This window comes from Aspergillus aculeatinus (assembly GCF_003184765.1).
Source record: "Aspergillus aculeatinus CBS 121060 unplaced genomic scaffold BO66scaffold_10, whole genome shotgun sequence".
Taxonomy (NCBI): domain Eukaryota; kingdom Fungi; phylum Ascomycota; class Eurotiomycetes; order Eurotiales; family Aspergillaceae; genus Aspergillus; species Aspergillus aculeatinus.
The window spans coordinates 455783-471739 of NW_020291479.1; the positions used below are offsets into that span (position 1 = coordinate 455783).

General features: G+C 46.0%; 5 protein-coding genes across 5 annotated transcripts; 3 read left to right on the forward strand and 2 right to left on the reverse strand.

Annotated features, from left to right (window-relative positions):
- The first annotated feature begins 1061 nt into the window (after positions 1 to 1061).
- On the forward strand, positions 1062 to 4431 carry BO66DRAFT_344282 (putative meiosis protein MEI2). Its single transcript, XM_025644511.1, has 14 exons — positions 1062 to 1484; positions 1533 to 1917; positions 1988 to 2422; positions 2478 to 2840; positions 2901 to 2936; positions 2985 to 3051; positions 3114 to 3132; positions 3186 to 3216; positions 3284 to 3301; positions 3354 to 3382; positions 3433 to 3476; positions 3533 to 3612; positions 3673 to 3778; positions 3832 to 4431. Exons 1-14 carry the CDS (start codon positions 1297 to 1299, stop codon positions 4062 to 4064), a joined length of 2034 nt encoding a protein of 677 aa, XP_025506562.1. The 5' UTR covers positions 1062 to 1296; the 3' UTR covers positions 4065 to 4431.
- Positions 4432 to 6882: 2451 nt separating this feature from the next.
- On the forward strand, positions 6883 to 7583 carry BO66DRAFT_316935 (uncharacterized protein; the record flags this gene model as incomplete). The annotated part of the gene is made up of 2 exons (XM_025643532.1): positions 6883 to 7112; positions 7181 to 7583. The coding sequence occupies 2 exons, from the start codon at positions 6883 to 6885 to the stop codon at positions 7581 to 7583; spliced, it is 633 nt and encodes a 210-aa protein (XP_025506563.1).
- las21 (mannose-ethanolamine phosphotransferase LAS21) lies at positions 7566 to 10781 on the reverse strand. The gene is made up of 6 exons (XM_025642405.1): positions 10439 to 10781; positions 10345 to 10389; positions 9805 to 10284; positions 9381 to 9754; positions 8305 to 9315; positions 7566 to 8250 (listed from the first exon to the last, which is right to left on the reverse strand). The coding sequence occupies exons 1-6, from the start codon at positions 10630 to 10632 to the stop codon at positions 7712 to 7714; spliced, it is 2643 nt and encodes an 880-aa protein (XP_025506564.1). The 5' UTR covers positions 10633 to 10781; the 3' UTR covers positions 7566 to 7711.
- A 232-nt stretch (positions 10782 to 11013) lies between these two features.
- On the reverse strand, positions 11014 to 11844 carry BO66DRAFT_389717 (DUF2423 domain-containing protein). Its single transcript, XM_025646847.1, has 3 exons — positions 11528 to 11844; positions 11413 to 11460; positions 11014 to 11338 (listed from the first exon to the last, which is right to left on the reverse strand). Exons 1-3 carry the CDS (start codon positions 11706 to 11708, stop codon positions 11196 to 11198), a joined length of 372 nt encoding a protein of 123 aa, XP_025506565.1. The 5' UTR covers positions 11709 to 11844; the 3' UTR covers positions 11014 to 11195.
- Positions 11845 to 11968: 124 nt separating this feature from the next.
- Positions 11969 to 15802, forward strand: BO66DRAFT_418605 (uncharacterized protein; the record flags this gene model as incomplete). The annotated part of the gene is made up of 9 exons (XM_025649755.1): positions 11969 to 12363; positions 12467 to 12682; positions 12877 to 13193; positions 13284 to 13389; positions 13448 to 13673; positions 13742 to 14158; positions 14906 to 15226; positions 15353 to 15470; positions 15530 to 15802. Coding segments are annotated over exons 1-9 (2142 nt in total), but the record flags the coding sequence as incomplete, so codon positions are not given.
- Positions 15803 to 15957: the final 155 nt, after the last annotated feature.

A 15957-nucleotide genomic window follows, 5' to 3' on the forward strand; every position in this document is an offset into this window, starting at 1 on the left:
AAAGTTATAAAAATCTTTATGAGATGAGATTATTCGTAAGGTGGAGGCGACCCTCTATCGCAGGTGGTAGGGTACTGCAGCAACAAGTAGTGATCTTATCAGTCCGCCCTACTTGTCATGGCTGCCGGTAGCTACGGAGTAGATATTATGTAGATCATGGATACTGAGTAGGGAAGGGCGGAGGACTCACCCGACACAACGGTCTGTGCCTACCCTTATATTGGTACTACATATTTAGAGCAACCTCATACTATAGTCCTTTTGATTGTTTCCTTGGTCGAGACTTACCGGTTTCCCTCCATAAGTTGATTTATTTGCTTCAATATGTCTCCATATTCCGTACATATACTACACATAGGTACTAGCTGGATTTGCAAAGTTTGTGATAAAGGATCTATTTTTTTTGGGTCGAATCGGGCATTTCGAACCTGGCATATTGCATAGGCATAGTGCCATACCTGACTTTCAGATATCTCACACGTTGACAATCAATTCAGCCCCGGATCCAAAGCACCCCGGGACCTTGGGAGATGTGTCACGGAGCAGGAAAGTGCCAGAACACGTGGAGGTCTCCTGATATGCTTACAAGCCGGGCTTTCCTCAATAGAGGTTGCTGGTCTCATCTCCGTGGATCTTTCTACCAAATTCGCAGCAGGTCTTCCAGTGGGGAACAGCCATGAGCTTTATATGATGGCCGACATTAACAGTATGAGATTGGGAGTGAAGCCAGTGGCCAGACTGTGTTCCATATCGATCGAATCACCTGTCTATTTTCTGGGCTGAAAATAACGTAAGGAGTTGTCAAACGTTTTTTTCCATGCTGCAAGCCCCAAAAAAGCAGGTACGACCAATTTACTGCGTCGCCGCAGAATGGTCTCAAACCCTGAGCATGAATGGACTAAGAAGGGAGAAAGTAGATTTTGTGTTATATTTTTTCGTCTAGAAGGATAATACAGCAGCATCATTGAGCCTAGTACATGATGAAGAATCACTGTGCTAAGTACTACCCTGTTACCTACCATGCGGGGCCCTTCCCTAACACCCAATACTAAACCTGTGAAGTTATCCTTCAATCCCTTCACTTATCACCCGCATTGAAACAGACAAAAGCACTGCATCTTGCTTATCATTACAAAGCACATCTTTCACAGGCTGGGTCTGAATAAATGGTGTTTCTCTTTGCCGGGACTTTCACAGTCATTATACCCAAGCCTGCAGTGTGAGAGTACACAACCTTCCTCTTAACTGAAGACTCGACCTCATTAGTCACAAGGGTACACGCAGAAACACCAGATAATGCGGACAGGAAATTTTTCTCGCGGCCTGAGCAGCCCTAGCTCTCTGAATGATATCGATTCAGCTAATGGCTCTCCTGATACCAAGCTCACCGTCTACTCGCCCGAGGAAACGATCTCTAGAGGCCGTCTGGGCACCCGTGTTATAGACACACTCAGCGACGCCGGAGTCCGTAGACTCTGCTCTGCGTGAGTGTATGAGATCCGATGCATAAACAACTTCTCTAACCACTCTAGTACATCTCCTGATCCATTCTTCGTGTCAACAGTAGCAACACGTGTTCAGCTTTCACCGACAGCGGCGGCATTTACCCCAGTAGGGATGCTAGATAGCGCAAATATCGAGACTCAAGGCCGATCCTGCCCACAGAACTTCTCTCGAACCGAATTCCTGGCAACGCACCCAGATCCCAAGCGCATTGAAAGAAGCCCAGGGCTCATGAACCGCATGGAAAGAGATATCTCGAGCTACGGCGCTATTGGTAGCATACAGTCGAACAAAATCAAGCAGTTGTTTGGTACAGAGCCGGATGAGCTTGAAAATGAAGGTCACAGTCGAGCACTGGTAATAGAGAATGTGCCAAACAATCTGACATACATGTCCTTAGCTGGATTCTTCAATGTGAGTCCCAAGCACCAAGATGTTTGACATCTCTTGGTAAGAGTGACGAGCATATGCTGACCAGAGATAGCGTCGCGAGTTTGGCTCTCTTAGGGGTCCTGTTCTCTCAGAACTCAACTCGAGTGGCAAAGTCTATGTTGCATTCACAGATAGTCGTGAGGTTACAAAAGCGATTGAAAAGGTCAACCTGCTTAGACCTGAATGGCGAGCTTTCCCCATTACTGCTAAGGAGTACGTGCGGCACGCGGAGCCAGCTCTTCTATCACAGGCATCTGATTATGAAGGCCAACTTCTGGTGACCGTCTACTTCGACGGCCGTAATCCAAATCTAAATCGGCATACCGTGGCCCGCTCCTTGGAAACTCTTGCTATGACCTTCGGCGACATAAAGTCCTTTACAGATGTACCAACAGGACAAGACAACATTGGCGAGTTTCATCTCGAGTTCTTCAATACTCGCGACGCTGAGAATGTGACAACCACTTTGAATGGAACTTTGGTTGACGTATGTTTATTCTCTTATGCGATACCCTTGGCTATTGCTAAAACTCAAACGAAAGGACTGCATTATCGAGATCAAACAATTTAAGCCCGATCTGGAGAAGAGAGCATGCAGGTTCACCCCCGCCAGCCCTACTCCCGCGAAGGAGCGGCTCACTGGAACAGAAGGTCATTTCAGCACACATTCCTCTTGGACTCCGACTCAGTCATGTCGCACTCCCTACATGGAGCTCAGTCCAACAGGTCGCTCGACAGTACCTCCAGGTGAACATACTAGTCTTATGAATTGGATGTCCAGGGCTGGTGAAAGGGTCATGCCTTCCCCGCGGCGTGACCTGAACCGTTATCCTGATCCCCGTATGGGAAGCCAAAACTCTGTTGACATTGAACGAATTCGCCTTGGTTTGGATGTCAGGACAACTGTCGGTCCCGTCAGTCATTTCTCTTAATAGCCCTAATGCTAATGGGCGGTTCTATCACAGATAATGCTTCGCAATATTCCCAATAAGATTGACCAGGTAAAGTCACGGCGTTCATACTTATTGCTTGGATTCTAATATGATAAGACCATGCTTAAGGCCATTGTCGATGAGACAAGCCATGGAAAATATGACTTCATGTACCTACGCATTGGTGAGATACCATGAGGCACCCATATCACGAGCACTGTGGCTAATCATTAATACTACTTATAGACTTTGCGAATAACTGCAAGTATGGCAATGATGCCCTCACAAGTCTGAAATCCTGTTGCTGAAACCCTCAAGTGTTGGCTATGCTTTCATAAACTTTGAAGATGTAAGTCTGTCAAATCATCTAGTGTGTGTGGCCTGATGCAAAAAGTTCGGCATTTGACACAGTCCAGCCGATCGATATTATTGACGTCAGTACATACACGAGGCAGTGCATCCTAGCATACCACTAAGAATATTTAGTTCGTCAATGCACGGGCTGGAAGAACATGGTATGACGGGGATATCGATTCAACATACTCCCGCTGACAAAGTGAGTAAGGAACTGCTTCAACAGTGATAAAGTCGCCGAAGTCTCATATGCCAGTAAGTCAACGAGGGCTTCGTTCGAGGAAGAGATGGTTGTCTTACTTCAGTGAAAGCTATCCAGGGTAAAGACTGCCTGGTACAAAAGTTTCGAAACAGCTCTGTTATGTTGGAGCACCCTTCGTTTCGCCCGAAGGTTTGTGTATATGTCCCTTAACTCAAGCCCGTGGGTGGAATAGCTTATTGCCCAATGCAGATTTTCCACACTGGTACTGGGCATCTCGCTGGCACCGAGGACCGCTTCCCTGGACCAGACAATCCCTCAAAGATGCGACGTAGCATCGAAAATGCCGAGCATGTAGGTCAGTACATAGCGAGCTAGCGCTGAGATTCAAGTTGATGTCTGACTATTCAGGCCTCTTTGCTCCTCGAGTCGGCCAACAGTACCGTGACGAGCAGCGTCGACGCCGTTCGCAGTTTGACCGCGGAACCACAGCTGCTGAGCGTGAAATTGTATTTGTTCGGACACTTGCCCCAAAGCGCACATATGGTTCCTCAAATGGTCTCAGAAGTGCGCCGTGTACCTATCCCGGACTGAAATCGTGGTGCGACTCGCCAATACCTGAACATACCCCAAAGACCTCCTGATTCCTTTCCAAGGCATCGGCCTGCGGCTTTCGAATTTATATCCCATGATAGGATCAGAACTATGCAAAGGGGGTTGAATGACCGCAAGTGACATGGGGAAGAGCAAAGGCCGGGGAGTCGCGGTTATTCCCTTTGTCAACTTCCATCTACAGCCCAGCAACGTCATTTGTCCCGAGTACAGTGCAGAGATTTTATTTCAATTGGAGGCGAAGCGGAGTTGAAACTCTATGGAGCATCTTACCACGCCCTGGTCGGCTTGGAAGCATTGCCTGTGTTTGAGTCGAGTTGTTGGGGTGCCATTCTCTGTGGGACTCTGGCGTCCTTCCGGGTGTTTCTTCTGATACCGTTCAATAAGAAATCTAATTGTAATACAAGACGACGGTGGCTGGTTTTTTATTACCCACCGGCTAACTTACTCCACTACATCATGATTTACTCATAGAGTGAAGACTATCAACTGCTTTTGCTTAGCGCAGGGCTCTGATGGCCCTGCAGTGTGCAGGTCCAACCAGCAGTTACCGAGGAGCGCGATGCATGCTTTGCAGGGGTTGCGTCACGTGGTGTTTAATTACATTATTACATTAAGTAGCACCCACGTATCTAAACTCTGTCTCTATGGAATAGGAAACATGTTGATCATAAAAGCATTGTTGTTCGATGCCCATATGGTACTCCTTCCTAGGGCTGACGTATTTATTATGCGAATAACATATGCAGGCCGGTGGACCAAATGGGCCTTTCTTGTACTCCTGTATCTTGATAACAGAGAAGAATTGTGAGGTATACTCTTCATTGGTATAGGTAGTCTATTTCCCCAATACTTAGAGGGGCTGTTGTCTTGTTCAAGCCTGGCAATTTAAACATATATTTATTGTTTCAGTCACAGTGTAAGATTAACCATATCCGATTGATTATATGTATTCATAGAGAAGACTTAGCATATCGGTTTAGTATTATGTACATACCATAGAGTCTATATTGAATGGAATATACTAGAGATACTTTGTTGGTTTTTAAGAGTCACCGGCCTAACGTTATACAGTTTGGCGGTGTGGAGGCGGTGGGGCGGGCCCGTCTTATCTAAATAGAAAAATATATTTATTTTTAATATACAAAAATAAATATAGGTAAGATTATATGACCGGTAGAATTACTCCGTAGTTTTAAGATTTTTTTTACTTCTACTATTATTTTATCTCTGCTACCATCTTTATTTATAGCCGATATTAACGATTATTAATATATTTTTAACTTTATATATTAATATACTACTTGATTAAAATTTATATATAAACCAGAAGAATATATATACTACTGTAGTAGCCGGCGCGGTGAGGCCGGTGTAGCCGTAGTAAGATTAGCTGCAGTAAGGTCAGTCAGCCGTAGTAAGGTAAGCCGGACTGCCCGGCTTATTTATTAAAACTTACTTAAATTTTTTAAAATAGTAACTGCAGTTTAGGCGGTGAAAGATCTGTATTTAAAGTCTTATATAATTTTATATATAAAAATAAATATATATTTAATCGGGAATAGTACAGTTTACGGGCACTTTACTTCTTTAGGCCTTAGCCAGATGACTCTTTAAAACCAACGAGGTGTCTCTAGCGGGTTTCATATTGAATTAGTAGGATCATAGGATTGGTTTTGAGTCTTAAAATGTGTGCTTTCATAGGGAAATTGATAGGATCTGGAATCTTATAGAGCGAACCATCCGCTGGATCGATGTCAGACAATGCTTTTAGTCGAGCGGTACTCCGTAAGATGCACTAACAAAAATACAGTTGGTCCCACGGTCCCACCCGCTTGCATCTTTGGCCGCCCTGCTCGCCCTGGTCCGAAAATAAATCGGCGTGGCTCAAAAATTCTGCTCTGAGGACGGTAAGCGCTTATTCAGTATTTTGATTTATATTGAGCTATAAGAAAGTAGATTATTCGGATATATTATAAATAACTTTTAGGCATATTCTTTGGATATGCTTTATATATACTAGATAGTTATAAGCACTTATAAATCTCTAAAAACTTCTAATAAAAAATAAAAAAAATAATCTAATAAAGAATCCTAGTATAAGAACCTTCGGCCCCTAAAAATCCTAATAACCCTAATATAAAAAGGGAGAGAAATAATTAATTTTTAAGTACTTTTAATAAAAGTTGTTAAAAGTCTTATTAATAAAGATAGCTCAACGTGGTTCGAAATTCTGCCCAGGGCGGTAGAGAATTTTTGAGCTACGATGAACTTTTTTCGGACCACGCTGAGCTGGCCCCCGTGCATCTTTCCTTGGCTTGCCGGTTAGTTACGTTTATCAGCTTACATAAGTTAGTTGAGTCGATCCTGCCGTCAAAACTAGCTGATTTTCGAACACTAGCTATGCACATCTTAAATGGCCCAGATTAGAAAGCCGTATCTACCTCACTGTTATAGAGAGCCATATAGATTCCTTGGCTTGCGCCTTGCGCATCTTGTAAAATGCTAGAAACTCCCGTTACCACAAGAAATACGCAGCAACACGTGCTGACCGTTCTCACCTGTTAGGCGGTACTTGAGGGAAGGCGGTGTCAGATGTGGCTGACCTGAACCAAACAGCGAGGTTCCGCCTTTATATCAAAGTTACTTCAACCCAGGAGAAACATCTATTGCGCCGACTAGTGCTGCACACCGAACCATCCACGTGGCAGAGTACTGTGTAGTCTCAATACTCTTTAGAAGTGCTCTGTCCTTTTCAATTTGAGCAATCCACCTGCTTCCAGCCAGGCCTCGCTGCCAATCACATCAACGTGGTGTATATTCCCCGAACCGCGCAGCGAGCCGCAGGAGATGGACCTGGAGAAATTGTTTGCTATACATTCGATTCTTCACCTCATATATCACCGCAACAAGAATCAGCATGGCAATACTAAGTGGTGGAAGTGGCTGGCGATCCTGAAGCGAACAACCCGGAAGCTCGTCATGTCTATTGGGCATCGGCCATCACACATCGCAGGTCAATCTTCGGCCCAAAAGTACACAAAACCCCTGGCGCACACTATTATACCAAGATGTTACCTGTGAGTCGAAGTCCAGAACAACTCAAGGGTCTACACGTATGGAAAGATGCGCTGATTCCCTTATAAAGCGTCTTCTCAACGGTTGTGGCCGACGGGCAGTTCTCCACACTTGGGGCAGTGCTTTTGGCCACGCTGGCCCGCCTTGCTAAGGCAATTGGAATGCGGAAGGAGCTCAAAATCCCTGCTACGACGGTGGGCACCTCTGCTCTCGGCAGCAGCAGCGAAACGACCAAAGAGGAAGATTTAGGGATAATCGTTTCACGGGCCAGACACAAGGCAGTCACACCATTACCGCCAGACCATTGTGACCTGGATGATCTGGGTCGCATCGCGTACCATAAAATTACAGGTAGCCTACCAAGGGGTTCAGGACGCTGCGAAGAGACGAAGATGAAGGAGCGGATCCAGAAGAAGAAAAAGAAGAATAGGAGAAAGGATGCCATCGACGATTTGTTCGACTCTTTGCTGTAGGTGAGCTGGATGTGCACACTGTCGACATGCCTCCCAGAATCATCAACCAAAAAGTCTTCAATCTGTCTCCGTCAGCGAGACACCCGGTGGTACCGCATTCTCCGTAACCCGCGCCTATTTCATGCACATTATGAAAATTCCCCAAGTAAATTGACACCGAGATGGCCCATGACAGCCCATGCCATCATATAAAGATATTTAGGGGAGAAGACTGTCCAAATGAAAAGATGCGCCCTCAATGTCGCACAAGCAATCATGACACACAGCGATGATGTTGCTATATGGAAAGTGAGAGTAGTCATATGGACCTCTCTCCCCTTCCAGGTTTGTCTATACCGCAGGCGTCGAGCAGCCGAGGCCCACCATATTGGCCCAGCCCAATTGCCAACAAAAGTCAGCAGACCCACCAAGAAAAAACTGTAATGGTCAATACCATTGTAAGCATTTGAAAGGTCGACGGAAGAAATGGCATTCGAACCACCGAATGCGAAGAAAGTCATATATTGCATCAGGAGGGATGTGATCGTCAATTCAATACCAGAGAGGTTCATTGAAGCAAATGTAACTGCTTGCAACCTGAAAATTAAGAACAGTGGAATATTCGTGGTCCGAGACTGTGTGATCAATAAGAGAGTGAGGGCTTCGTGCATAACGCGGGTGTGCATTCCTAGCCTGCGTTAGTAGATTATCGAAGTAAGTAGGGCAATGGCTATAAATTTACCTAACTTAACTGGTCCCTTTTTACAAGTAATCTTCCTGCTGTATAATGTGACCAGGATAAGGAGGAGCAACCCTACGAAGACAATTCGTGAAAGGAGAATAAGCGGGACCTTGTTAAAGGCCTGTTTTAAGGTTCCTATGTGAGTGGTCCCAAGGAGCTCAGGGAAATCCGAGACCACAGATCCAAGCTTGAAAAGGAAAGCTGTTGCTGTCACAGCAATGCAAATTAGACGCCACGGCTTGGATGAGTGATAACCGTTAGAGAGGTGAACACATATATCCACATATGTGACAATCACCAACAGCCAGAGAATGTATAGGTGAGTGGGAAGAAACCCGTGTGCAATGTCTGGCTCGGCCGCAAATTTCTGACCTGTTTGGTTCCAGCGCCTAAGAATACGGTGAGTTGCGAACAATCCCAATGTAGCATACTGGGCCATCGAGCTTGAGAATGAACCATTGCTGATGGGAAGTTGCTCGGAAGAAGCACAAGACCTCCGCGAAGCAACTTTCACATGCAGAAGGAATATCCACGCTGAAAAAATCCAATTCCAGAATTGATGTTCTTCCTCAACATAGCTGCTTGCAAACATCATACCACCGTAAGACACAATGAGACCAGCAAAGAATGCCCCAGAATGCATCGATATGGACAGCTGCTTATAAGCATGCGGAAGAAGCAGCAAGACGGCGAGAGCCATAGCACCAATGCCTAGGAGAAGTTGTCGGAGGTTGTAATCACTAGCAGCATTGGTTAATACTTCTTGAGCTGATGATAAAAATCGCTTGAGCGCAGGCTCAAGCTCGTCTTGGTCCCCAGTACTGATGGAGTTGTCGACAAGACTCATTACTTGAAGCCAAGCACATTGGGCTTCGTGCATGCTGGTTAGCAACTCAGTAGTACATCTGCCCGGGAGTTGATCGACTGTGATTTTGTGATCTGGGAAAGAATGTTCCAACCTCCTCAGCAATTGCTTGGCGTTCGCGAGCAAAACTTTGGTTCTTTGAGAATCTGGACACAGGTTCTCTGTAAGCTGTCGATACACATATGTAGAGCGCAGATAGCCTTCTACTCACATGAATGCCACACACCCAGAAGGTCCGGAATAAACACGCCCAAATTGTTTAACGGGATGGGGAAACCAAGAAGCCCTGCCAGGGTCGGAACGATATCTGTTTGGTCGACGGTTTTGTAGCATTGAAAGTCATCGGGAATGTCTATCGGAGCTTGATGGCGGGGCCCTCCCATAGTCTTGAACAATGGCGATATGAATAGAAGTGCCGGTGACGTCTCACCAGAAGATGAGCCACCATGATTACCGGCATCGTTCATTCCGTGATCACCACACAGTACTAAGAGGGTTGATTGAAGGTGTCCTTCCCGCTCGATGCTAGCATATAACTCGCCTATCACCGAGTCCATTTCACGCTGCTTTCTGAGCATATGTGAACTAAACAGAGATTAGACATCAACCAAGCAAGCGGAGACGATAAGAAATACCTCTGAGGGCCCAATTTATGCCCAATATGGTCGAGGCCGAGGAAATGCATTATGAAGGCAGACCAGTCGTCTTGAAGGAGCTCACTGGGTACATGCCGAGTCACATTATGGTCAACCTCAGTGAAATCCTGCAGTGTGGGTTTAACTTGGTATCGAAGATACACCAGAAAGATTGTAGATTGTCTACTCACTGAGACATAGAAGCTAGTAGTGCCATCTGAACGGTCAAACATGCCAGGAAATAGCTTGAGCCAGGTGTCATCACCATACATCACGAGGCGGTCACCTCTTGCCCTCAGTTGGGCAAGCCAAGTATCTTGAAATGCTAGTGTTGTTGACGTATCTGACTCCGCGATGTTAAATATAACGTCTAAAAATGACGGAGTAGACCCTGTAGTCATAGCTTTGAGACGGGGCATGGTGACAGTGGGAGAACTGGCGTGTGCAGTGAATGGAAGCGCAGCCCCTGACCGAATGAGACTGTTTATCTGTATTTTAGACCTTGACTCAACGCAAGACAAATGAGACACTACTGCTGACCTCTGTGTGAATGTAAATCCTGACGCGTTCGAATACACAAAATCACTATATCGTGGCTCAGCTTAGCATCTAGGAATGATTTGAACAACCGTACCTTCGCAAAGCATCGACCACCATGAAGATAACCTTGTCAAAGGGCGGCTTAACATATTGCTCGAGATCTTCGCATTTTGCGAGCCCTGAAACCAGTGGCTTGTATGGGAAAAATCCGGATGAGAAGATTGCGATAGCTAGGGGTATCAGTACATTGGCGATCAGTATCGCCGAAAGTCCTGACACAACAGCCATCCTCACTGCACTGGCAAATCCAGACGCACCGGAGCCGGGAAATAGTTGAGCCACGCACAGGACCTGTCGCGTCTCGATTTAGATCTAACTGAAGAGAAAGTACTGCGATGTTTGTGACTAAGTAGCCTCCATGTCATTCCTCGTGGAAGAAGACGGGGGTACTTCATTAGCTGATGCGTATGTATACTAACTACTAGGCCCGACTGACCGCCTTTAGGATCCACCCGGACTGAAATGCTCTTCGCAGACCATAGTAAAGTAGGCTTTATAAATTCCTTGCTGGTGAGACTTCACAAGGCTCTGGAAGATACTGCTACATTACTCTATGGGAACCTGAAGGCTCCCGATTCAATGCATATTCTTTATAAGAGAGGCCTAGGCGAAATATGTACTGTGTGCTGATATGTTTGCATCAATCTATCGTACTTGATTGCAGCTGTCCTTCAAACGTGACATGTCTGCAAGGGTAATTGACAAGATGACTTGTGGGATTAAGCCAGATACATGTTAACTCCAGAACTCCAGGATATAGAGCATTGTAGTAATGCGCAATACAAGGTCCTTTATTTCTTCTTGGACATTCTCTTAGCCTTCGAAGGATGGGGACGAAAAACGATGGATGAGCGGTTTTTCTTATTCTTCTGGATGCGTCCTGACTTTTTCGAGCGACCGTGAGTATCACGTGGTTTCTGGTCGACGTCCATATCTGCATCCATGATAGGTTTGTGAGTGTTGAACAAGAATATAGGGTCACAGAAGCGGCAAAGAAGAGAACTATACCTTCATTAGAATCTGCTATTCTCGCCTTTAGATCAGTGGCCTGGCCATCTATAGTTCTGTCAATCAATGCCGCGAATAATATTCGGTCGAATATTGTTGTCGTGAGGGGACATACCAGATCTTGTTGAATCCATTTCCATTTTGGAGTTGCCCTCATTTGGTTTCGGCTGAGCAGCGAGTTCCTGCAGCTTTGCTGAGAGTCTCTCGGTTCTGGCATCAACAGCAGGCCCGAATACAGTAGCTCGCAGATTGGCTCTGTTGCGCTTGATGACACTGGCTCGACCACTCTTGGCCATGCTGAAAGGGAGAAATCTTTAATATACAAAAGAAAGAGGTAAGCCAAAAGAAGAAAAGTATAATCGCCGAGAGATAGGGTGTTGCGAAATTTTCGTAGTTCTGGTTTGTTGAGGTCTTCTCTATCTTATCGCCTCGGGGGAAACTTTTTTCTTTCATTCCCTCCCATATCCATTACTCAAAAGGGTTAAAACCAAGGCGGCGGCCGATCTTATGTCATCATGTTGCTCGGAGGCTCTTCACAACTCCGCAATCCGCCATTACAAGTTCTGGAGATACAAATGAGTGCTCAAGAATTAGACGCATATCGCCTACAGTGTTCCCAATGCTTACTCTGCTGATCACCGAACCCTTCTTCTAGCAATATATGGTCCCACTCGAGCCAAGTATTGCGATGTCTTTGAACAGTGTTGCTCAGGATCCCGCAATCATATCCAATTATACCTCTTCCTGAGACGGCAGTTGAATGCATTTACCACAATATTGAAGAAGCTTGGCTGAAAATCAACATGGCATCTACTAGTCCATTCTACGACCTCCAGAGCACGGTCGCATTGGTGAAAACCCTGACGAATGCGCAGTTGAAGGACATCTTGAGGAATGAGGGGCTTGCGGTTTCTGGAGTGAAGGCGTCGTTGCAGATCCGGATCCTAGATTGTTCGTGGTATCCCCGTGCCTGTAATCATTGCTTGATCTCGAGCTTTTCATGAAATGAACGCCTTTGATCGAAATCTTGTTAACCCTTCTTGAGAAATACCAGATATTGATAGACTCAGAGAAGGAGGTCATATTGAGAAGTACGATAGCATGAGGAAGTTCATATATCATACAGCACACCGGTCGATACCATCGCCTACACTGCCTCAGCAATCGTCCAACCAGCAATATCAGCAGCCTTCAGTTAGTCAGTCTCTGCCCACGCAGCATAGACCATCACCTTTAAGCATGGCAGTGCCGTCGCATGCTATCACCCCAGGTATTTGAAGCTTCATGCTTCGACCCTTTAGACTTTCAAGAGCTTGAATAACCCGCCATTACTGAACAGGCCGCTTGACCTTTAAGGATAGTCCTTTCTATACGGTTCTGGACCAACTGACTCCGACGGCGGAATGCAAAGGTAAGTTCGTCATTCCTTGCAAAGGGCTGTCAGTGACCTTAGATATCACCAAGTACGCGAGCACACTCGGGACAGCGTGGAGCTGAAAGTTGCTTTTACGCCTAGTATGGCATCCAAACTGCAGGCTGATCCAAACCTTCGGGTGATGGTGTTTTGTGCGGCAGACACGGGTCTCAATCAATATACCAAGTCGGATATAGCATTTCCTCATCAAGTTGAACTCAAGACAAATCTTGACGAAGTCAAAGCGAACCTGCGAGGTCTAAAGAACAAGCCTGGTACAACAAGACCGGCGGACATTACCAATTATGTTCGCAAGAAAGCAGGGTATCAAAACACTGTTGTCTTGACCTTTGCCCTCACCCAGAAAGTAAGCATTCAGTCACGGGTCATACCATTCTGTGTCATTGTTTGACCATGGTTCGGACTCAATCACCTTAATTTGCTGATTTGCTGGTAGAGATTTTTTGTTTTGGTCAACCTTGTTCAGAGACATCCAGTTGACGAACTTGTTACCGAGCTCAAGAGAAGAAAAACTATCTCAAAAGAACAAGTCCTGCGAGAAAGTATGCATTCTTGTACACTTATAAATTTACTCGAGAGATCTAAGCTAAGCAATCTTAGTGAGGAGCAAGGCAGAGGATACTGAAATTGTCGCCACTTCAAGTGTTATGTCACTCAAGTGCCCTTTGTCGCATACTAGGATTACGGTTCCCTGCCGCTCTATAATCTGCACCCATAATCAGTGCTTCGATGCATCATCATTCTTGCAACTACAGGAACAAGCCCCGCAGTGGTTGTGTCCTGTATGTTCCAAAGCGACTAGTTTCGAGTCATTGCAAATAGACCAGTAAGTGCAAACACTAACCGTTTTGTGCGCGGTGAATACATGAAAAGAGAACTAAATAAGTGTCTCAGGTATGTGGATGATATCCTCCGTCGGACCCCGTCGGACACTGAACAGGTGATCATTGAGCCAGATGGGAAATGGTCTCATCCTAATCTCGAGGACATTGAGAAAGCCGGGAAAGCTACATCAGCAACAGAAGATGATGATCTGATAGAGATCAAGGAACCGGGGATATCACCCATCAAACAAGAGAGTTTCTCTGCTGTTAATTTGACCCTGCAGCAGACTCCACTCAAGTCACGCGAACCCTCTGCAACCTCGTCTGCAGTTCCACCGTCTATGAACAAGCGTCCTGCAGCCCAGGTGATTGACCTTACTGGCAGCGATGATGACGATGATGGCGATGATCTACCTGTCAGACCGACCAAACGGCCTGCGGTGGGTGAAATGGGAAGGAGTTCACTTCGCCCAGAATATCACGACTCGTACACTAGCGTTTTCGCAGGGGAAACGAACCCTACCTTATCTGCCCGGCTCAGCCCTGGATTTCCAGGCCAGGCAGGCGACTTTCAATCATCAACCTATTGAAGCATCCATGCACGGTGTCACGGCGCTTTCGGAATTCGGAAACCGGCTATCATTATTATACCTGGGATTGGTGGGACTGGGACCAGACGTATTGCTCACATCTTCATATTGAAAACAAAGGAATTTTTTCTCTACATGAAGGAAGCAAACCCATAGTGAAATGGACACATAAACACATTTTAAACATTTTGCGCTGTACAATCAGCTGCACTGCGATATGATCCATGTCGAAGCTTGGCGACATTGGTGTACTGTACAGTTTAGTACACTAATGAGTTTCAGTTAGACCATTTATTGACGTACGTGCAGCACCATATAAATACATTTAATATCTGGAACTTCAGGAAGACATTTGCGTGACTAATATTTGTGCGATTCATTAATAGTTGCACGTTGGCGAAATGGTTGCGAGGGTTGTCCTTTTCTGATGTGTGTGTTTTGGGCACAAAAAGCGGCAAGATGTTTGTATGGACTAGAGCGTAACTTCTCTCTGGTTAACTTAGCTGAGCTTAGTTACTCACTAGACAAACTATTACTCCGTACTGATTGACCACTTCTTTGAAAGTCGAACTCCTCACCCGTGACCTTTGCGGGCGGGAGGCACCCCATCGCTCTCGGCTCTCTATACTCAAGCCACCTCTCAGAGAAATTCATTCGCCTACCTCTTTCTCCGAATTGTCTCCTTTCACCCCTTCCTTTTCTTTCCCTAAACGAAGCCGTCCACTAGGTACTATGTCAGTGGAATCGCCCGCCCTCCTTGCCAACCATGCCTCCGAATCGCATTTGCGCCTTCTCGGCGCCTCGTGCCTGGACTTCCTCTTAATTGAGCTCGTCCCTATGGCCGAGCGCTTAACAAGAGAGCTCACCCCGAATGAGATTATACCGGATGATGAAGGAATTAGGGAAACAACTTTTTTCCGGCTCGAGTCTCTTGGTTACAGAGTAGGGCAGGGCCTTGCTGAACGGTACGCCATATGAATCCTACCGCTGAAGGAATATCTTCGTAAAGGGGCGAGCAGGGAGGACATGGCGAGTCGCGGTTTTTTGAGTGTCTGCTAATACACGTCTATTCGACTTGACTCGATGAACAGCTTTGCTCGAGACCGTCCACGTTTTGTGGATAACTTGGATGTGATCAAGTTTCTTTGCAAAGACATTTGGACGATTCTCTTCAAGAAACAAGTCGATAACCTGAAAACCAATCATCGGGTAGGCACTGAACACAAAGAATCGCCGCGAGATGGGCAGCGCTAATAATAGGTCTTCAGGGTGTATATGTCTTAACAGACAATTCATTCCGGCCGTTCGCTAGGATGAGCACATCTGTCCGAAGTGAATCGGTGTCCATGGCTCAAGCGGTACAGTCATGCGGCCATCTACCTATGAAGTGTATACTGATTTTATGTGGCATTCGGCAGTATCTATGGTTCCCGTGCGGTGTCATACGCGGTGCGCTCTCCAACCTGGGCATTTCGACCACTGTCCAAGCAGAGACTGCTGAGCTTCCAGGGGCCACGTTTCAAATCAAAACAGTCAATCCGAAGTCTTGAACAGACATCCGACACTTCCGGTAGTGTAAGCGTGAAACGCCCACGTAATCGGTCCTAGCAGGCTGGATACTGCCACAGCTCATTGCGCCCATCGACCTACAGATCAACCGACTACTGCATGCTACCAAAAGTGGAAACCGAGGCAC

Bases quoted from the DNA above. Each gene is read 5' to 3' on its own strand.
- las21 (XM_025642405.1), bottom strand. From the start codon at position 10,632: ATGGCTGTTGTGTCAGGACTTTCGGCGATACTGATCGCCAATGTACTG. The intron at 10,285-10,344 runs GTCAGCAGTAGT...ACAGATAAACAG, and splicing joins GGATTTACATTCACACAGAG to TCTCATTCGGTCAGGGGCTG. The intron at 9,316-9,380 runs GTGAGTAGAAGG...ACCTGTGTCCAG, and splicing joins TCTGGGTGTGTGGCATTCAT to ATTCTCAAAGAACCAAAGTT.
- BO66DRAFT_389717 (XM_025646847.1), bottom strand. From the start codon at position 11,708: ATGGCCAAGAGTGGTCGAGCCAGTGTCATCAAGCGCAACAGAGCCAAT. The intron at 11,461-11,527 runs GTATGTCCCCTC...ACAGAACTATAG, and splicing joins AATGGATTCAACAAGATCTG to ATGGCCAGGCCACTGATCTA. The intron at 11,339-11,412 runs GTATAGTTCTCT...TCATGGATGCAG, and splicing joins AATAGCAGATTCTAATGAAG to ATATGGACGTCGACCAGAAA.
- BO66DRAFT_344282 (XM_025644511.1), top strand. From the start codon at position 1,297: ATGCGGACAGGAAATTTTTCTCGCGGCCTGAGCAGCCCTAGCTCTCTG. The intron at 3,383-3,432 runs GTATGACGGGGA...AAAGTGAGTAAG, and splicing joins GCACGGGCTGGAAGAACATG to GAACTGCTTCAACAGTGATA. The intron at 3,779-3,831 runs GTCAGTACATAG...CTGACTATTCAG, and splicing joins CGAAAATGCCGAGCATGTAG to GCCTCTTTGCTCCTCGAGTC.